The 16,930-nt window shown below is 54.5% G+C and overlaps 1 protein-coding gene across 1 annotated transcript in view; it reads left to right on the forward strand.

Annotated features, from left to right (window-relative positions):
• JAKMIP3 (Janus kinase and microtubule interacting protein 3) overlaps window positions 1–16,930 on the forward strand; it is a 115,047-nt gene that overhangs the window by 56,920 nt on the left and 41,197 nt on the right. Inside the window, 1 exon segment of the mRNA XM_030940699.1 lies at window positions 15,249–15,746. Coding sequence (XP_030796559.1) covers window positions 15,249–15,746 — 498 coding nt within the window.

The raw sequence follows: 16,930 nt of genomic DNA on the forward strand, positions 1-16,930 counted from the left end.
CAGGTGCTGGCAGGGGTTCCAGGGCCAGCGTCTGATGGCTGCAACCCAGACCCGCTGGGCACCTTGTGGGGTGTTTAGTTGTACCTGGAGGAGAGGATGTTCCCTCTTGGCACAACGTGCAGAAGGCACCAGAGGAAAGGAACAGAGAAGAAGCCTGTTTGCCTCAGAGCTCCTCGTCCTGGACACCCTCACCAGAGAGTTCATGTCATGGTTTCCTGCATAAGCGATCTGAGCCCCGCCTCCTCCAGCATAACTGACAGCTGGACGCATCTGAGCCCCGCCTCCTCCAGTATAACTGACAGCTGGACGCACAGGCAGCAACGCCCTTTTGCCAAGTGACCACAGCGTCTCTTGGAGTCAGTTCCACGTGGAACAGTGCAGCTGGCACAAGCTCGTCCATGTTATTCACATGCCCCACCGTGTTGGGCCTGTTGACAGCATCCAGGCTGATTTGATTTTCAGCTGATACCGCGGCCCTGTATGTGGGTCTTGAACCACATGCAAAAGAATTCCTGTAGGAGACGTTCTTGCAAGCCAAATTGCTGGGCCAGAAGGTGTCTGTGTTTGCAGTTTGACGGTGACGTCCCCAGGGCCCATGGAGAACAGAGAGGGCCCTTACAGGGAGGTCCAGCTGGCTCCCAAGGGCAGCTCCAGGAGCCGGGTCGGGGCAGAGTCCTTGCCGCTGGCTCACACCGGTGGGAAGGTGCTGGCTGCTCTGGGGATCACTGGGGTTCAAGATCGGGACTCGGTGCTGCTCCTTCCTGCAGACCTAGTTATCCAGGCTTAGCCAAGGACTCTGAAATATTCTCATCTCTGCCAGGGCGTTCTTTCTAGGCTGAGGTTTTCACACCTCACTATGCAGCAGAGCCAGGACCTTGGTCCTGCTGGAGCAGAAGCTGCCGGGAGGCATGGGGAGGCATCGAACACGCCCAGGGCTGCTCAGCGTCCGCATCGTGGACTTGCCCTCCCACACCAGCTCCTCTGGCCAGCTCCGTCCCTCTCCCAGCCCTTTCATCCTGCCAGTCCCAGGGGACAGTGGATTTCCAACATTAAAGGAGCTTCCAGGAGATGCAGAAAATAACTATTCTTTGTCTCCTCAACTTCCAGGGTCTGCAGCTAACTGAAGCAGGGGGCTGGAGAGGAAAAACGATGGGTGGGACACAGGTGGCGCCTTGGACAAGAGAGAGCCCCTGGGCCACCAAGACCCCAGAGCATTCTCTCACCCTGCTCCTAACTCATTAACTCCTCCCTCCCCTGCCTCCTTGGCCCAACCCTCCCCCACCTCATTCACCTGCTCTTCTCCTACCTGGTCCTGTCTCCCACTGGTGCCTCCAAGCCAAACCTGGACCTTCCCAGCCAAGCGTCATTTAAAACATTCAAGGCCGGGTGCAGTGGTTCACACCTGTAGTCCCAGCACTTTGGAAGACCGAGGTGGGAGAATCACTTGAGCCCAGGAGTTCGAGACCAGCCTGGGCAACATGGCAAAACCTGGTCTCCACCAAAAAAAAAAAAAAAAAAAAAATATATATATATATATATACACACACACACACACACACGCACACACACGTATGTATATGTTATATGTGTGTGTACATATATACACATGTTTATATATATTATACACATGTGTATATATTATACACACACACATATATATATTTTAAAAACTGGGCATGGTGGTACTCATCTGTAGTCCCAGCTACGTGGGAGGATGATTTGAGCCCAGGAGGTCGAGGGTGCAGTGAGCCATGATTGTGCCACTGCACTCCAGCCTGGGTGACAGAGCAAGACTGTCTCAAAAAACAAAAACGTTTTAAATTAAAAACATTCGAGGTTAAAAAAGATCATGTGCACACAGAAAATAATATGGCAGACAGGCAGATAGGCACCACCCACAATTAAAAAATTACCTCATTTGGGTTCAAATATAAGCAAACTAGAAGCTCTCTGCCCGGCTGGCTGCCCTTGTTCCTGCACGCCTGCCGAGAGGTCTGGGTCCCCCTGTGCCCAGGCATCTTCCTGGCCTGACAGTGACAGCAAGGGTCTCACCGACGGTAATAAGACTTCAGCTCATTGCACCTGAGGGCCCTGAGGATCCTGAGGGCCTGGAGCCTCCGGCCCCTTTTCTTCTAGCTCCCACCTGGGCTTTCTCTTCTCCCTACTCCATTCCATAAATGGACTATCCCATCTGAGTTGACCTTGGAGTCTTCCTGAGCTGGGAAGGGCTCGAGGCTATAGCTTCTGTGTGGTTAGAAACAGGACCATGGGAAGCCTTCAGGGGCCCCTGGGCTCTTGCAGCTTTGCAGCTCACACAGCATCTTGGCCTCTACCACAAACATGGGGATTCTTGATCTGCAAAACACTTGCATAAGTCATGGCCAAGCAGGGAAGAGAAAATAGGAATTCAGTCATTGCAATGGTCAGCATCAATGCTTCTGAATTCTTTACTGTGTCCATGCCAAAAGTAATATCGTCATTACAACCCCAGGACAGGAATCTGTAACTAGACCTGCAGCTGTGGAACCGGAGCCTCCTATCTCATTTCCAGCAGATCCAGATACCTCAGAAGCACCCATTGGGGAGAATCCAGTTCTAGACCTCAAGAGGGAAATCAATGACCGGCCAGAGGAGCCATTCCCAGAACAGACCGACCTGCTCCACTGGCCTCCTGCAGCCTGGAGGGGACAGGCAGCCCCCAAGCCAGTTGAATCCAGCCGTGCCCTGGAAGCTCCCACAGCCCACTGGTGGCCAAGGTGGCATCTGGCGGCCTCCACCAGCTCAGGCATGGGCAGGTGCTCCTGGGCTGCCGGTGCCCCCAGCAGGGCCTGAGCCTTTGCAGCTCCCAAGGCCGGATCCCAGCATGGGCCCACCGATAGATGGGCCCTGCCTTCTGTGCAGTTTCCCTGCGGTTAAGGGAAGGTGTGCTCTCCTCTCACATGGTGATTAAATCCATTTACATTGAGCAACCAACGGAGGGGGTGCTGCTTGTTCCTCTGCCACGGTCTTGGGCTGCCATGCACTGGGGAGCTCATCTCTTTATCAGGAATCGTCAGAATTCCGCAACTGCATCATCAGATTTTGCAGGCTGCAATTTTCAGGGTAAAGAAGGTTCCTGTGAGTTCTGGAAAAAGCATTTCGGATTTCAGTCCGATGGTTAATCGATCAGCGAGGAAGACTTGAGCAGACTGAGATTTGACAAGTCAAAAATAAAATGTTTTAAATAAAAGCTGACCCTTCTCCAGGTGCCAGCCCTCTGGGAGAGTGAGATGGGACCCTTCCCAGTGAAGAAGGGGAGGGGCTCACAGGAAGGGCTCTCGTGGGAACTGCAGGGATGTGAACTCAGCCTTATCTTGAGCTTGTCTTGAGGAAGGTGCAGTGTGTACTCCTTTAAAGTGGGGAAGAGCTGTACATGTCGTGAGGATGTAAGTCGCCGTGTTTTTGTCGTGGACACGAAGGCTGCAGCTCTGGCCTGGGCACAACAGGGCCCCGATGCCTGTTCCAGGGTTTGGCCACTGGCCACCCTCCTGCAGGCTGAGCCCCGCCTCTTGGAACTGCATGCTTGATGAGGAATCAGTGCAGGGAGCAGAGAAAATTCACAGCAGTCACACCTTTCAGAGGTGCCCGGGAAGTCCTACAAGATCCCGGCTTTAACTGGGGGGCCTGCTTAGAGGTGGGAGACCCCATGGAAGCTCCGGCTTCCTGCCCCCACAGGAAATGTGTCCCGGGCAGCTGTGCCCCTGCAGGCCTGTGGAGGGAGGCAGCAATGATGGGGACAGGGGCCGAGGCAAGGGGTGGCAGAGCCAGCAGACACGGTGGTGCTGGGGTCACTGCTGAGGAAGTGGCTTTGGAGCAGAGACCCACCCATGAGCACAGGAAGGCTCCAGGTGGGGCTAGAGCCCAGGTAGAAATGGGATGAATGGGCATGGGTGTGACCTGGAGCACCAGGAAGGCCAGGGCAGGTGCAGCCCTCATGGGGAGGATGCAGGAGAGGTCGGCAAAGGTGGCCATGGGCCCCGGGTCCATGCAGGTGTGGGGCAGGAGGGGGCCTAGTAACCTATGGTCCACATGGGGACACTTTGGAGGGAGAAAGGGGGTTACTGATCACTGTGCTGGAACAACAAGGAAAGCCAGCCTCCCCGGATCGCTGGGCATCCCACCGTGGCAAGGCAGGGAGCTTGGGTCATGCTCCAGGCATGGCCAACAGCCTCTGGGAGCCTTAAAGCTGGACATGACCTGACTTCTATTTACATATTATATATTGTAAATACGTTTATTTAAAATATTTTGACGTTTTAAACATACCCTCTGGCTGCTGTGGGAGGGGCTGAGGGGAGCAGAGAGCAGTGGGAGGCGGCTGCTCAGAGGTCCATGCTGTGGCTAAGGGTGGCAGCTGTGGAGGGGCACAGGGCAGAGACACCAGGATATGTGGGCAGGCAGGGGTAGAGTCTGTGGGTGGACGGTGTGTGGAATGGCTCTGGGACATGAGGGAGAGGGGCCAGGAGGTGTGGGCAGGTGGGGGTAGAGTGTGCGCGTGGACGGTGCATGGGATGCTCCAGGCTCGGGTCTGAGTAGCAGTGGCTGGGCTGCCCTTTGCTGAGGTGGCATCTGGGCGGGATAATGGGCACTGGGGGCCGGAGAACATCAAGGATTCTGCATGGGACAGGGCACCGTGGAGCCTCACACCAGCATCCAGGCGGGGGCTGCCATGTTGGCGGTGAGCATAGGTGGCCACTGTCCCGCGGGGCACACGGGTCTCAGGTGCGGGAGCAGGGTCTCCGGGTGGTGGGAGATGCTGCCCGGAGAACAGCGCCAGGGGAGACGGGGCTGGGACCCGCCCTGGGCACTCGGCTTGTCAGCTGGGAAGCCCAGAGAGGGCAGCGAGAAGGCCGTGCTCTTGGCCTTCACCTGGCTCACGTCTGCGTCCAGAACATTCCATCCCGCCTCTGTTCTTTTGGGCTGTTAGGTTTTAAGAAGGGTCTCTTTTCCTGGTTCCTTATTTTGTTCAGTTGTATTCTTTTCTTCAGTGTTTTTGTCTACAAAGTCCCACGTGGCTCTTTTGATTTACATGAATGTCTTGCATTTTAAAAAAGTCTCTGCCTTCCCCTGGGGACTGTCTGCTTATTACTGTGGGTACCTGAATGTTCTGAGCCTTTAGGAGTGGGGAAATAGTTCCCGTAAAGAGTCTGGGATTCAGATTCTCCTTGTCCACAGCCACGTGTCTCCTCGGACAGAGCAGCTCTCCACCTCCCCTCCGACACCGGCTCACATGGAGGATGCGTCCGACTACCCGGCTGCCGCTTCTTGGTCAGCCTCCCGCTGCCTGGCTGCGAATCCCCTCTCTCCAATCCCTCTGTCTTTCCCTTCTGCCCCCTTTGGCTGCTCCATTCTTTCCTACTCCTCAGAAAGAAACAGACAATTCTCATCAGAGAACATGCACAGCTAGGGTTTGAAAGACTGTGACCTTCCCGCTTTCTAAAGCATGACTTACTGAAATGTACAAGAAATACACCTACCTAGTGACCAGGACGCTGTATGTCCCTGGTCTGAAAGCAGTTGTCACCTCAGTTCAGGGCTTACTGGCCACTCTTGGCCTGCTTTAGGAGATTCAACTTGCACCTCCCAGGACTCTGTGATAAAGCTCAGGAGGTAGATCTGTGAACGGCCAAAAGCATTAGCAGTGTTATTTAAGGACACGCAAATCAAAACAAAGTCGAACGCACCCAGTTGCTTTTATACTCGGCAGATCCCTGGGGTCGCTGATTGGATGGAGAAGTGATGCTCTCAGAAGCTGCTGGAAGCTTCTCTGCAGGTGCCTTGGCCGCCAGTGCACGGCCCTGAGATGTGCCAGGCTTCTGTGACAGCGACTCCACTGTTAGGAAAAGCAGAATCCAGCGGATACACAGGGTGTTGGTTTTAGCTCTGCTAATGATGAGGAACAAAGTGGCCACCTGGCTGTCCCGACCTGAGGAAATTGCTAAGGATGTTAAGTTGTGTTTACGCAGCAGAGTGCCCTGCAGCCATTAGAATCTCATTGAGGAAGAATATTTGCTAATAGAGGAATTCCTCATTGTCAGGCTAAGAAAAGCCTGGGAAAGGGACAGCAGGGCTTTGTGGAGTTTTCCTGTTGAGGAAAATCTTCACCTGTACCAGGTCATGGAGACACTCTCCTATGTTTTCTTCTAGAAGCTGTGTTGTTTTACCTCTCAATTTTAAATCGGAAACCCAGCAGGGATTGATTTTGGCACATGACGTGAGTAGGATATGATTGTGGATATGAGACGGACCTGGCACCTTTCCTGTAAAAAAGGCTTTACCCGCTGCACTTGCAGCTTCTCCTTTCCAATAAAGCCGTGGCCATGCGTGTGAGCCTGTGTCGTAGACAGCGTTACCGGACAGTCCTTGGCCTCTTCCGGGTGTGAGCCTGTGTCATAGCGTTACCGGCCAGTCCTTTGCCTCTTCCGAGAGGATGCCTGGGCCGTGCAACTTTGCAGAGCTTTGCTTTTTTCTGGTCAGTGCAGCAGTGACCTGGGCCAGGCCCAAGCCCAGCCCTCTGCGTCCCCTGCTTACTCCTTCACCTCTGTCCTCTCTGTGAGGAGGCTGTGTCTAGACCAGTGGCCAGTCCCAGGAAAAGTGCCACGTGGTACCCACTGAGCCCAGCCTAGGCCACCTGACTCCAGCTGACTGCTAGACTCATGAGAAAAAAATGAATGGTGGTTGCTTCTGTGTAGCATGGCGGAAGTTTACTTATTATTTTTGAGACAGGATTTCACTCTGTCACCCGGGCTGGAGTGCAGTGGTGCGATCATAGCTCACTGCAGCCTCTACCCCCTGGCTCAAGCAATCCTCCCATTTCATCCTCCCAAGTAGCTGGGACTACAGGCATGCATCACCGCACCTGGCTAATTTTTTCATTTATTTTTTGTACAGACGGGATCTCACTGTGTTGCCCAGGCTGGTCTTGAACTCCTCAAGCCATCCTGCCTCTGCCTTGCACAGTGCTGGGTTTACAGGATGAGCCACCGTGCCCAAACAGCAAAAGTTGGCTGTTAGTCACGGAAGCTCCCTGATAGTCTGTTTTGGATTCTATTCTCTCTTGGTTCTTTGCATTTCCATCTACATTTTAGAATCTTGGAGATTTGCATTTTTATAACAGCTTCTATACATTGAATTGCATTGAATCTATAGATCAATTTGAGGAAAATAAGCATGTTTATAATGTTGAGTCTTTGGATTCATGAGTATGATATATTCTTCCATTTATTTAAATCCTTTTAAATTTCTGTCAGTAACACTTGGTAGTTTTCAGCACAGAGGTCTTGGGCACGTTTTCTAACACGTATTCAAGTGTTGGATTTTTTGGATACCATTATAAATGGTACATTTGATATTTTCATTCCTAATTATTTGCTGATGATATATAGAAATCCAGTGATTTAAAAAATATTTGAATGGAGCGTTCCTCAATGAATTCATTTCTTCATCCAACCAATCTAATGAATACATATTTTTCCATGACATGGGAAAAGCGTGGTGAGTGGCTGCATGATCCGGGCGAGGGTGAATTATGCATGAAGTGTTGGCTGGTGCGGCTCTGATTCCATAAACATTTCCCCGAGCTGCCAAATGCCAATCTGCTCAAATTAGCGCTGAGCACCGTTCATATACTCGCTCTGCAGCCAGCTCCAGCCCTGGCGGGTCACTGCGATCGCGGCTGGGGTCACCCTGGCGGGTCACTGCGATCGCGGCTGGGGTCACCCTGGAGGGTCACTGCGATTGCGGCTGGGGTCACCCTGGCGGGTCACTGGGATCGTGGCTGGGGTCCTGCCAGTGGTACACTTCTGTGATCAGAGGGGCTCTCTGGGCCCCCTGCTACGGATGGGCTGGGATCCCACCAGCGGCCCAGAGGAGGTCTCCCACAGCCGCTTGTCAGCCCAGCTGCACTCATCTGGGCCCTTCTAGGTGCCACAGCCCTGATCTTGAACTCTAGTTTTCTGCATGATCCTGGAGTCATCTCAGGGGACATTACGGCTGGTTTAAAATAGAGATGTTGACCTGTGACTCGGTGACAGCAGGACAGGCCTGGTAGAGGAGGTTGGTGTGTTCCCTTTCAGTGTTTGTCATTTGCATAAAGGAAATAGTCCTTCAATAGTTGTCTCCAAAGAGGACCCCAAATTCTAGAGCAATTGTTGGAGGTTAGCGGAAGAAACTTTCTCTGGAAATAAGACTGTAGAGAAAAATGTTGTTTCTGGTAGAAATGTGGTTTAACTAAAAGTTACTCGTGAAAAAAATTGAAAGGACCTTTGTCCATTTCATTTAAGATTCTATCAACCTTGGAGCAGCCCTGAGGGCTCAGCAGTCCTCCAGCTCCCACTGGAGCCGTGAACATTTGGTGACATCATAAATGAGTATGGCCATGTCCAGCCATAAGCGGGCATTGGGCCGGATGTGCTGGAAACTCCTCGGAGTGGGAGAGAAAGGCCCTTGGCAGCAGAACCTGGCCCATGGTGGGCAGGGGGTCTCCGCACTGTGGTCTGAACGTACGACCCCCCCACAGCATGTCCTCCCCCAACCCCAGACAAGGCCCTTGCTGGGCTATTTTGTTGCTTGTTAGAAGAAGTACCTTTTCTCCACGGTTTAAAACAGTAACAATACAATCTCAACTCCTGGAATGTATTTTTGATTCAGATGCCAACAATTCTCATGAATAACAACTGATAAAATCTTTCAGCACATTGCAGATTCCAGTGGGTGACCTCAGGTTTGCCTGAACGGTACCTGCTGCTCAGGTGTTCAGGGTGTTGCAGATTCTGGTGGGTGACCTCAGGTTTGCCTGAACGGTACCTGCTGCTCAGGTGTTCAGGGTGTTGCAGATTCTGGTGGGTGACCTCAGGTTTGCCTGAACGGTACCTGCTGCTCAGGTGTTCAGGGTGTTGCAGATTCTGGTGGGTGACCTCAGGTTTGCCTGAATGGTACCTCTGCTCAGGTGTCCCTCAGGGCCTTACCCAGGTGTGGCCTGGTCAGGACTGTGCATTGTGGCCACCTGTCCTGGGAGTGCCGGCTTTGTGCCACTTTGTGCTGGTCATTGGATCTCACCCGAACGAGTGGGGAATGGTCCATCCTTGTGGCATCCAGGTCTGGCCTGAGGGTTGAAGCCGATCTTGACCCAGGGAGGGAGAATAGGGGTGCCTGTCGCTGCTGAAATACAGGTCTGCAGGCGACATGGGTGACCTTGTCTCTAGGCATAGGACGGAGGCATCTGGGTGGCCAGGCTGGGCTGGGCTCGCTGCACTGGGGCCTTGTCCACTGGAAAATGTGGCCTTGCCCACATGTGGGCCTCGGGGCCTGGCCAGTATCCACACTTCCAGCTCTTGTCCACCTTTCAGGGTCTGTCCCGATGCTGTCTGGACTCTACCCCTGAAGGGTGGCCAGTCCTGTGGTTACCTGCTGGTTTTCTGGCTTGGTTTCCCCCCAGGTCACCCCTGCTTCACCCCCACTTCACCCCTGCAGCTGGACAGGGCCACACCAGTGTGGCTGCCCAAGCCCATTGGTTAAGGGAGGGATGGGACATCCGTCAGAAACACGCACAAACACCTGGTGTCCCACAGATCAGGGTGGTACTTGTTTTGAACTGGTGGAAAAGCACATTGGGGCTCACAAAATGTGACCCAATCTGGGCAGGCGTGAGAGGAAGGAGACGTCATCCTTGACTCTTTCAGAAGTAGGTTTAGTGGATGTTTCAGAAATGACTTTGGTTAAATGCCTCATTCACGCATGTCAGAGCCCCGTGATGGCCTAAACCGCAAGGTTTCCAAGCCCCATTAGGTGTGCGTGCACGCATCTCTGCCTGTGCATGTATGTGTGCGTGTGTATGTGTGTGCGGACATGTGTGTATGTGTGTGCATGCATGTGGAGGGGGCATGTGTGTTTTGTGTGCATGTGTGCACAAGTGTGTGCGAGTGTGTGCACATGTGTGTAGGCATGTGCGTGGTGTGTGCATGTGTGTGTCTGCACGTGTGTATGTGTGCACATGTGTGTATATGCGTGGGGGCACGTGTGTGGTGTGTGCCTCTGTGCCTGTGTGTGCATGTGTGTGGTGTGTGGTGTCTGGTGTGTGCATGTGTGTGGTGTGTGTGCATGTGTGTGGTGTGAGGTGTGTGTGTGGTGTGTGGTGTATGCATGTGGGTGTTGTGTGCATGTGGGTGGTGTGTGTGGTCTGTGGTGCTTGCATGTGTGTGATGTGTGCATATGTGTGGTGTGTGCATGTGTGTGCATGTGTATGTGCATATGTGTGTATATGTGTGTGATGTGTGCCTGTGCGTGCATGTGTGTGCTCTGCACATGAGTAGGGTGAGGGGAACAGGATGGGTGAGGCTTGAGCAATCAGCAGGCCTCGTTGGTCTCCCCTGCCTTAGACTTCTAAGGGTGGAGCCTCAGATGTTAATGGTTCAGACTCTAGGTGCTCTATTTAAACAGTGACTCTCTACCCTGGCCCTATGTTACAATCCCCTGTGGAGTAAGAGATGAAGAACAGCCCAGCACCCAATTGCCCCCACCCTGTGCCTCTGCCCAGAGATCCCTTCCACCCCACAAGGCGTCTCCTGCTTTAGGCCTGTCCCCAACCCCCTGGGCAGATTTACCAGTCTCTGGTTGCCTGTGGTTGTTAACTCAGATGGCAGCAAATAGCAGTGCCATGGCTCCTGGGGGATGCCAGGGAGATGACTGTAGGTCACCTGGGGGACAGTGGGGAGATGGCCACAACTCACCGACATCTGGGCCACCTGTGGATCTCAGGAGAGGTGTGAAAATAGACACCAGAGCTCACTGTGTGGAATTACAAGTGATTACATGACACAGAACCCAGTTAGATATTTCAGGGAAATTCAGGAAGACTGAAATAACAGAAGTGAACAACAGAAAAATAAATCTCATCAAGTTACTATAACAAAAAGAAATAAGAAGTAGAAAAGCATTCCTGCAGACAATGAAACCATACCGGACAAATGCTCCAAAACAGATGGAAGCTATGATGGGCTGTTTCAAAAGGAACTAAAGGACATCAATAAAATGATATAAGGGGCCGGTGCAGTGGCTCACGCCTGTAATCCCAGCACTTTGGGAGGCGGAGGCAGGCGGATCACCTGAGCCCGGGAGTTCGAGACCAGACTCGGCACCATTGACCCCATCTCTGTGGCACATGCTGCATAATTTCTTTTCTCTACTGATTCCCATCCAAGTTTTCATGAAGGTGAAATTATCATTGCCTGGTTGGAGGAGGGGCAAGCTGGCCTCTGGGCACAGTGTGGGCGTCAGTTCTGGCTCTGCCATGCCTCGCACAGGACCTCCTGTCCCCGAGCCACAGCCCCACAAGCACGGTAAGCAGAACAGCCTCCCCACCCTCCTTCCCCTACACACCACACACATTCTGGAGCCCAAGTGAAGAGGATTCGGCATGGGAGGAGAGGACTCACTAGTCTCCACCCCCAAGTGGCATAGAAACGCTCTGGAAAATCTCGCTTTTTTACCATTGAACTCAGTGTGAACTGGAAAAGCAGGAGGTCCCACCTTAAGTGGAGGCTGAAGTAAGGACCATGTCTGCTCACTCCAGCCTCTTGGGAGTCGGCAGAACTCAGCTGGACTGACAATGCTCGCTGGGCCCTGTGTGCAGTTGTGGAATCTCCGGGCCTCCAGCAAGGTTCGGAGAGAGCGTGGTGGCTGGGATTTCTCTGTACTGTGGGGTCTGGGAGGACCAAAAGGAAGGCTCAGGGTTGAGCCCTGCAGGACAGGAGGACTGCCAGCCAGGTAGCAGCAGAGTGAGTCAGTGCCACACGTCCTGATGGGGAAATAGCAGCCACCTGTCCCCTAGTAACCCCTCCCCCAGCAACCCCAGGAAGCCTCCAGAAGGGAGGGAGACAAGACAGTCACAAAGAGAGAAATAAGCACTTTTATGGAGTGATCACCGCTGTGCAAAAAGTGAAAAAAAGTAACAAAATCGGCGTGCCTGGGAGGGGCAGGGACAGAAGCCCTAGCGTGGGGACGGACTGTGCTGGGCCAGGAGGAGATGACACCAGGAACCTTCAGAGGCCACGCCACATGCTGCAGGAGGGCGTCCGGCCGGGGAGGAGTCAGGGGTCCAGGTTTTGTGGAATCAGAATTCCTACAGCTATGGGGGAAGAAAACAAAATGCCCAAGTTCAGAGTTGCCAAGAAAACAAAATGCCAAGTTCAGGGTGTGGGTGAGGGCGTGGACGTGGGTGAGGGCGTGGACGTGGGTGAGGGCATGGGCTTGGGTAAGGGTGTGGGCATGGGTTAGAGCATGGATGAGGGTGTGAATGTGGGAGAGGGTGTGGGCATGGGTGTGGGGGCTGCAACCTACGTTTCATTCTCTGTGGTGCCCTTTCCATGGGGCATGAGGTCCTGTGGCTCCTGCAAGGACCCTGCTTAAATTCTAAGTGCACCTGAGGGTCCCAAGGGGGCTGAAGCATTGAGCTTTATGTTCCAAGGGACCCCTCTTCTGTGGGATTGTGGCACAGCAGGGGGAGGTGGGTTGGAAGAGGACATGGCCCTGGGCAGGAGAGCAGGTGGCAGGCTTGGGGGTACCCACAGCAGGAGCTGACTGGTTTGCCGACAGTTGGGAGTGGGACATCAGGAAGGATGGGAGCCAAGAGCAGAGGCTCTGGCTGAGAGGGGCCATTTCCTGGGAGCAGGGCTGCGGCGGAGGGTTCTGCTTGGACAGATGAGACGTGAGCTGTCCCTTGTGTGGCTGTATTCCTCAGGTCCTGGCAGGAAGCAGATGATGCCTGGGGCATGGCCAAGAGGTTACCCAGGTGCTGTTTCTCTGAGTAGGCGGGGGCGGTGGAAGAGCCGGGGCTAGTGGGGACACAGCTGACTCCATCCTGCGTCTGTAGGGACAAGGGGGGCATCTGTTATGAGAGATGCGGCCTGGGAGCAGGGCCACCTCCCAACAGAAGTGGGGGCCACAGACAGACCTCCTGGGCCTGCTAGTGGTGCCTCTGCTGTCATGTTCCCTGTGTCCTGTTGTGGCTACCCACTGGCCGGACCCAAGAGGGGTCAGAGAGTGGGGGTCCCGGAGAGGCAGCCTCGCAGGCTAGCCCCCCGCATGCAGGCCACAGGACCCTCACAGTCACCAAGGCCTGGCCCCCAGAGTTCCAGAGAGGGGGCTGGGCCAGTGATGAGAGCTTGGGGGCCAGCAGCATGTAATGGTCTTGGAGGCCCAGGAAGGAACAGAGGGAAGACGGCAGGGCTGTGGGTGCACTCCAGAGTTGTGAGGCCAGATGATGGGGGCTGTGGGGAGCATGGGCAGCCAGGTGAGCGGGAACCCTGAGTCACAAGAGCAATCTCCCAGGGACCCAAATGCTATGAAGTGGGCAGGAGTCCACCACAGGCCTAACCTCTCAGCTGGGTAGGGGCACCAGAGTCCCGAAAAGGCAGGGAAGGGGGCCAGGGTGCCGCTGGAGATCCAGGGCAAATCCAGATTTCAGCCACTTTTTCATCCCATAAATGGACTTTGAGCACCCACTGCCGGTTTGTGGATGGTTGACAGTATGGACAAAGGTTTGAGCACCTGGATGAAAGCACATGGCCCAGAGTCAGAAATCCCAGCGTTCCCTTCAGACATCACCCAGATGGCTCAGCGGCTCAGATCTGTTTCCAGGTTTGCCGAGAACATCGTGGGACACAAGCGCAGCTCCTGCCATGTGGGTGGGAATGCAGGGAACGGAGCGGGAGCTGCCTGGGGACACTGCAGGGTACAGCCCCATCCCAACTCAGGGCAGCCCCCGCCCGCTCCTTGCTGGGCCTGGTCCAAGGGGAAGAGTCCCACCCTTTTCCTGGTGGATCCACCTGGGAGGTGACCACGGTCTTGCCTCCCCTGTATGACCTGATCCTGGAGTAGGTGCACAGACTTCCGTGGACTGAGTGTGTCCGCGGTCTCGTGTTCCAGGCTGGAGTGTCCTCTCTGAGGGTTCTCCTGTGGATGCCATGAGTGCACAGTCCTGCCCTCCACCAGTCAGGTTTGATTCCAGGTTTTAGTAGCCATGTTTGTTAAGGGGTAATTCCAGAATGGAAGATAACCCCCAAGTTTCAAAAAAATCTTCCCCAAATGCACATTCAGATGTGTGAGTGTGCATCATGGATGCTCCTCCCAAATACACATTCAGGCGTGAGTGTGTGCATGGCTGGAGCTCCTCCCAAATACACATTCAGGCGTGAGTGTGTGCATGGCTGGAGCTCCTCCCAAATACACATTCAGGCGTGAGTGTGTGCATGGCTGGAGCTCCTCCCAAATACACATTCAGGCGTGAGTGTGTGCATCATGGACGCTCCTCCCAAATACACATTCAGGCGTGAGTGTGTGCATGGCTGGAGCTCCTCCCAAATACACATTCAGGCGTGAGTGTGTGCATGGCTGGAGCTCCTCCCAAATACACATTCAGGCGTGAGTGTGTGCATGGCTGGAGCTCCTCCCAAATACACATTCAGGCATGAGTGTGCATCATGGACGCTCCTCCCAAATACACATTCAGGCGTGAGTGTGTGCGTGGCTGGAGCTCCTCCCAAATACACATTCAGGCGTGAGTGTGTGCATGGCTGGAGCTCCTCCCAAATACACATTCAGGCGTGAGTGTGTGCATCATGGACGCTCCTCCCAAATACACATTCAGGCGTGAGTGTGTGCATCATGGACGCTCCTCCCAAATACACATTCAGGCGTGAGTGTGTGCATCATGGACGCTCCTCCCAAATACACATTCAGGCGTGAGTGTGTGCATCATGGACGCTCCTCCCAAATACACATTCAGGCGTGAGTGTGTGCATGGCTGGAGCTCCTCCCAAATACACATTCAGGCGTGAGTGTGTGCATGGCTGGAGCTCCTCCCAAATACACATTCAGGCGTGAGTGTGTGCATGGCTGGAGCTCCTCCCAAATACACATTCAGGCGTGAGTGTGTGCATGGCTGGAGCTCCTCCCAAATACACATTCAGGCGTGAGTGTGTGCATGGCTGGAGCTCCTCCCAAATACACATTCAGGCGTGAGTGTGTGCATGGCTGGAGCTCCTCCCAAATACACATTCAGGCGTGAGTGTGTGCATCATGGACGCTCCTCCCAAATACACATTCAGGCGTGAGTGTGTGCATCATGGACGCTCCTCCCAAATACACATTCAGGCGTGAGTATGTGCATGGCTGGAGCTCCTGCCACAGTCGGTCTCGCTGTTGTCTTTCAGGTCAGCAAAGTGGAACGCGAGAAAAACCAGGAGCTGCGGCAGGTGCGCGAGCATGAGCAGCACAAGACCGCAGTCTTGCTCACAGAGCTCAAGACAAAGCTGCACGAGGAGAAGATGAAGGAGCTACAGGCCGTGCGTGAGACGCTGCTGCGGCAACATGAGGCCGAGCTGCTCAGGGTCATCAAGATCAAGGACAACGAGAACCAGCGGCTGCAGGCACTGCTCAGTGCTCTGCGTGACGGTGGCGCTGACAAGGTCAAGACCGTGCTGCTGTCCGAGGCCAAGGAGGAGGCCAAGAAGGGGTTCGAGGTGGAGAAGGTCAAGATGCAGCAGGAGATCACTGAGCTCAAGGGCGCCAAGAGGCAGGTGGAGGAGGCGCTGACGCTGGTGATTCAGGCGGACAAGATCAAGGCCGCGGAGATCCGCAGTGTGTACCATCTACACCAGGAGGAGATCACCCGCATCAAGAAGGAGTGTGAGCGGGAGATCCGCAGGCTGGTACGTGGGCGGGCAGGGGCGGGCGTGGGTGAGGGTGCAGGTGTGGGCCCGGGGAGCACGCAGGTAGCACATGGGCGGCTCTGGCTTCACCCCCCATGACATTCTCAGCACAGGCTCCTCATGCCACCCCTGTTGGTTTTGAGGACCCTAGAGTCATGAGACCACTAAAAAAGGGTCAGACCCACAGTCAGGCCCCTATAGGACAGGCCACACTCTCACCTCCCCTTCTCCACAAACACTAGCTCTACTTCCTTTCTTAACTTGGGCCAGAGCAAGAAACCTGGAAGTCGGCACTGCCTATTCCCACCGCGGGGTTCACGGACACCTCTTCTTAGTGTCCCGGGTTATACCTGACGCCAGGCAGGGCTTGGTGTTTTGTGGCAGGAGTCCCACACGTCTTCATGGGGGGACTCAGGGAATTATCCAGTGATTCTCCAGTTGAACTCACTGGATCGAGAGAGGTGAGACCAGGAGGCTCCGGGGGGCGCGATGGCCTCCGGCTGCCCTGAGGTCCCCGTCTCTGCAGAACCATTGCACTTGGGCTGGACCAGATGAGCTGCCGGATTTGTGGGTCAATGAGGTCTAATGTTGGCACCTATACCTGGAGCATCCTAATAGCTCCAGAGACTTGGGCACCCATCGCAGGCACCAGTAGAGTCGATGTGCTCAAAGGCCTGGGGTTCGGCTGGCGAGAATGTCCAGGGATTGCAAGGGACTGATTGCACGCGATGCCCCGATGCCCCTTGTCCTTTGGAGAGGAGACTGTCCTGTGATTTGAGGGGAAGTGGATCTCTATCTTAGAGGTGCGTGCCCCAGCCCTGTGCCTCTTCAGGACCCAGAGCCCCGGGCACCCTGATGGGTTGCAGTGGCCTTTCCACGTGGTGTGACCGTGCACCTGGGCGGCTTTCCTCTGCCTGCTTCCTGGGGCCTCTGGTCTCCAGGGATGGCCTCCAGGCTGGGCCAGCAGGTGGAACTCCCAGAGAGGGGCAACCACTCTCCACACCTACAGCCAGGAAGGGAGAACCAGCCATTGTGGAGTAAATATGACCTTGCCACGGCGTACACATGGGTGCCCCCAAACATGCCTAACCTGGGTGATCCCCTTCCTTTCCAAAGTGGCCCCTGTTCCAACCTCCCCTACACCTCTTCGCCCTGTCCCGAGCCATATATCGATGTCACCTTAG

The sequence above is a fragment of the Rhinopithecus roxellana genome, chromosome 11, assembly GCF_007565055.1.
Source record: "Rhinopithecus roxellana isolate Shanxi Qingling chromosome 11, ASM756505v1, whole genome shotgun sequence".
Lineage (NCBI taxonomy): Eukaryota > Metazoa > Chordata > Mammalia > Primates > Cercopithecidae > Rhinopithecus > Rhinopithecus roxellana.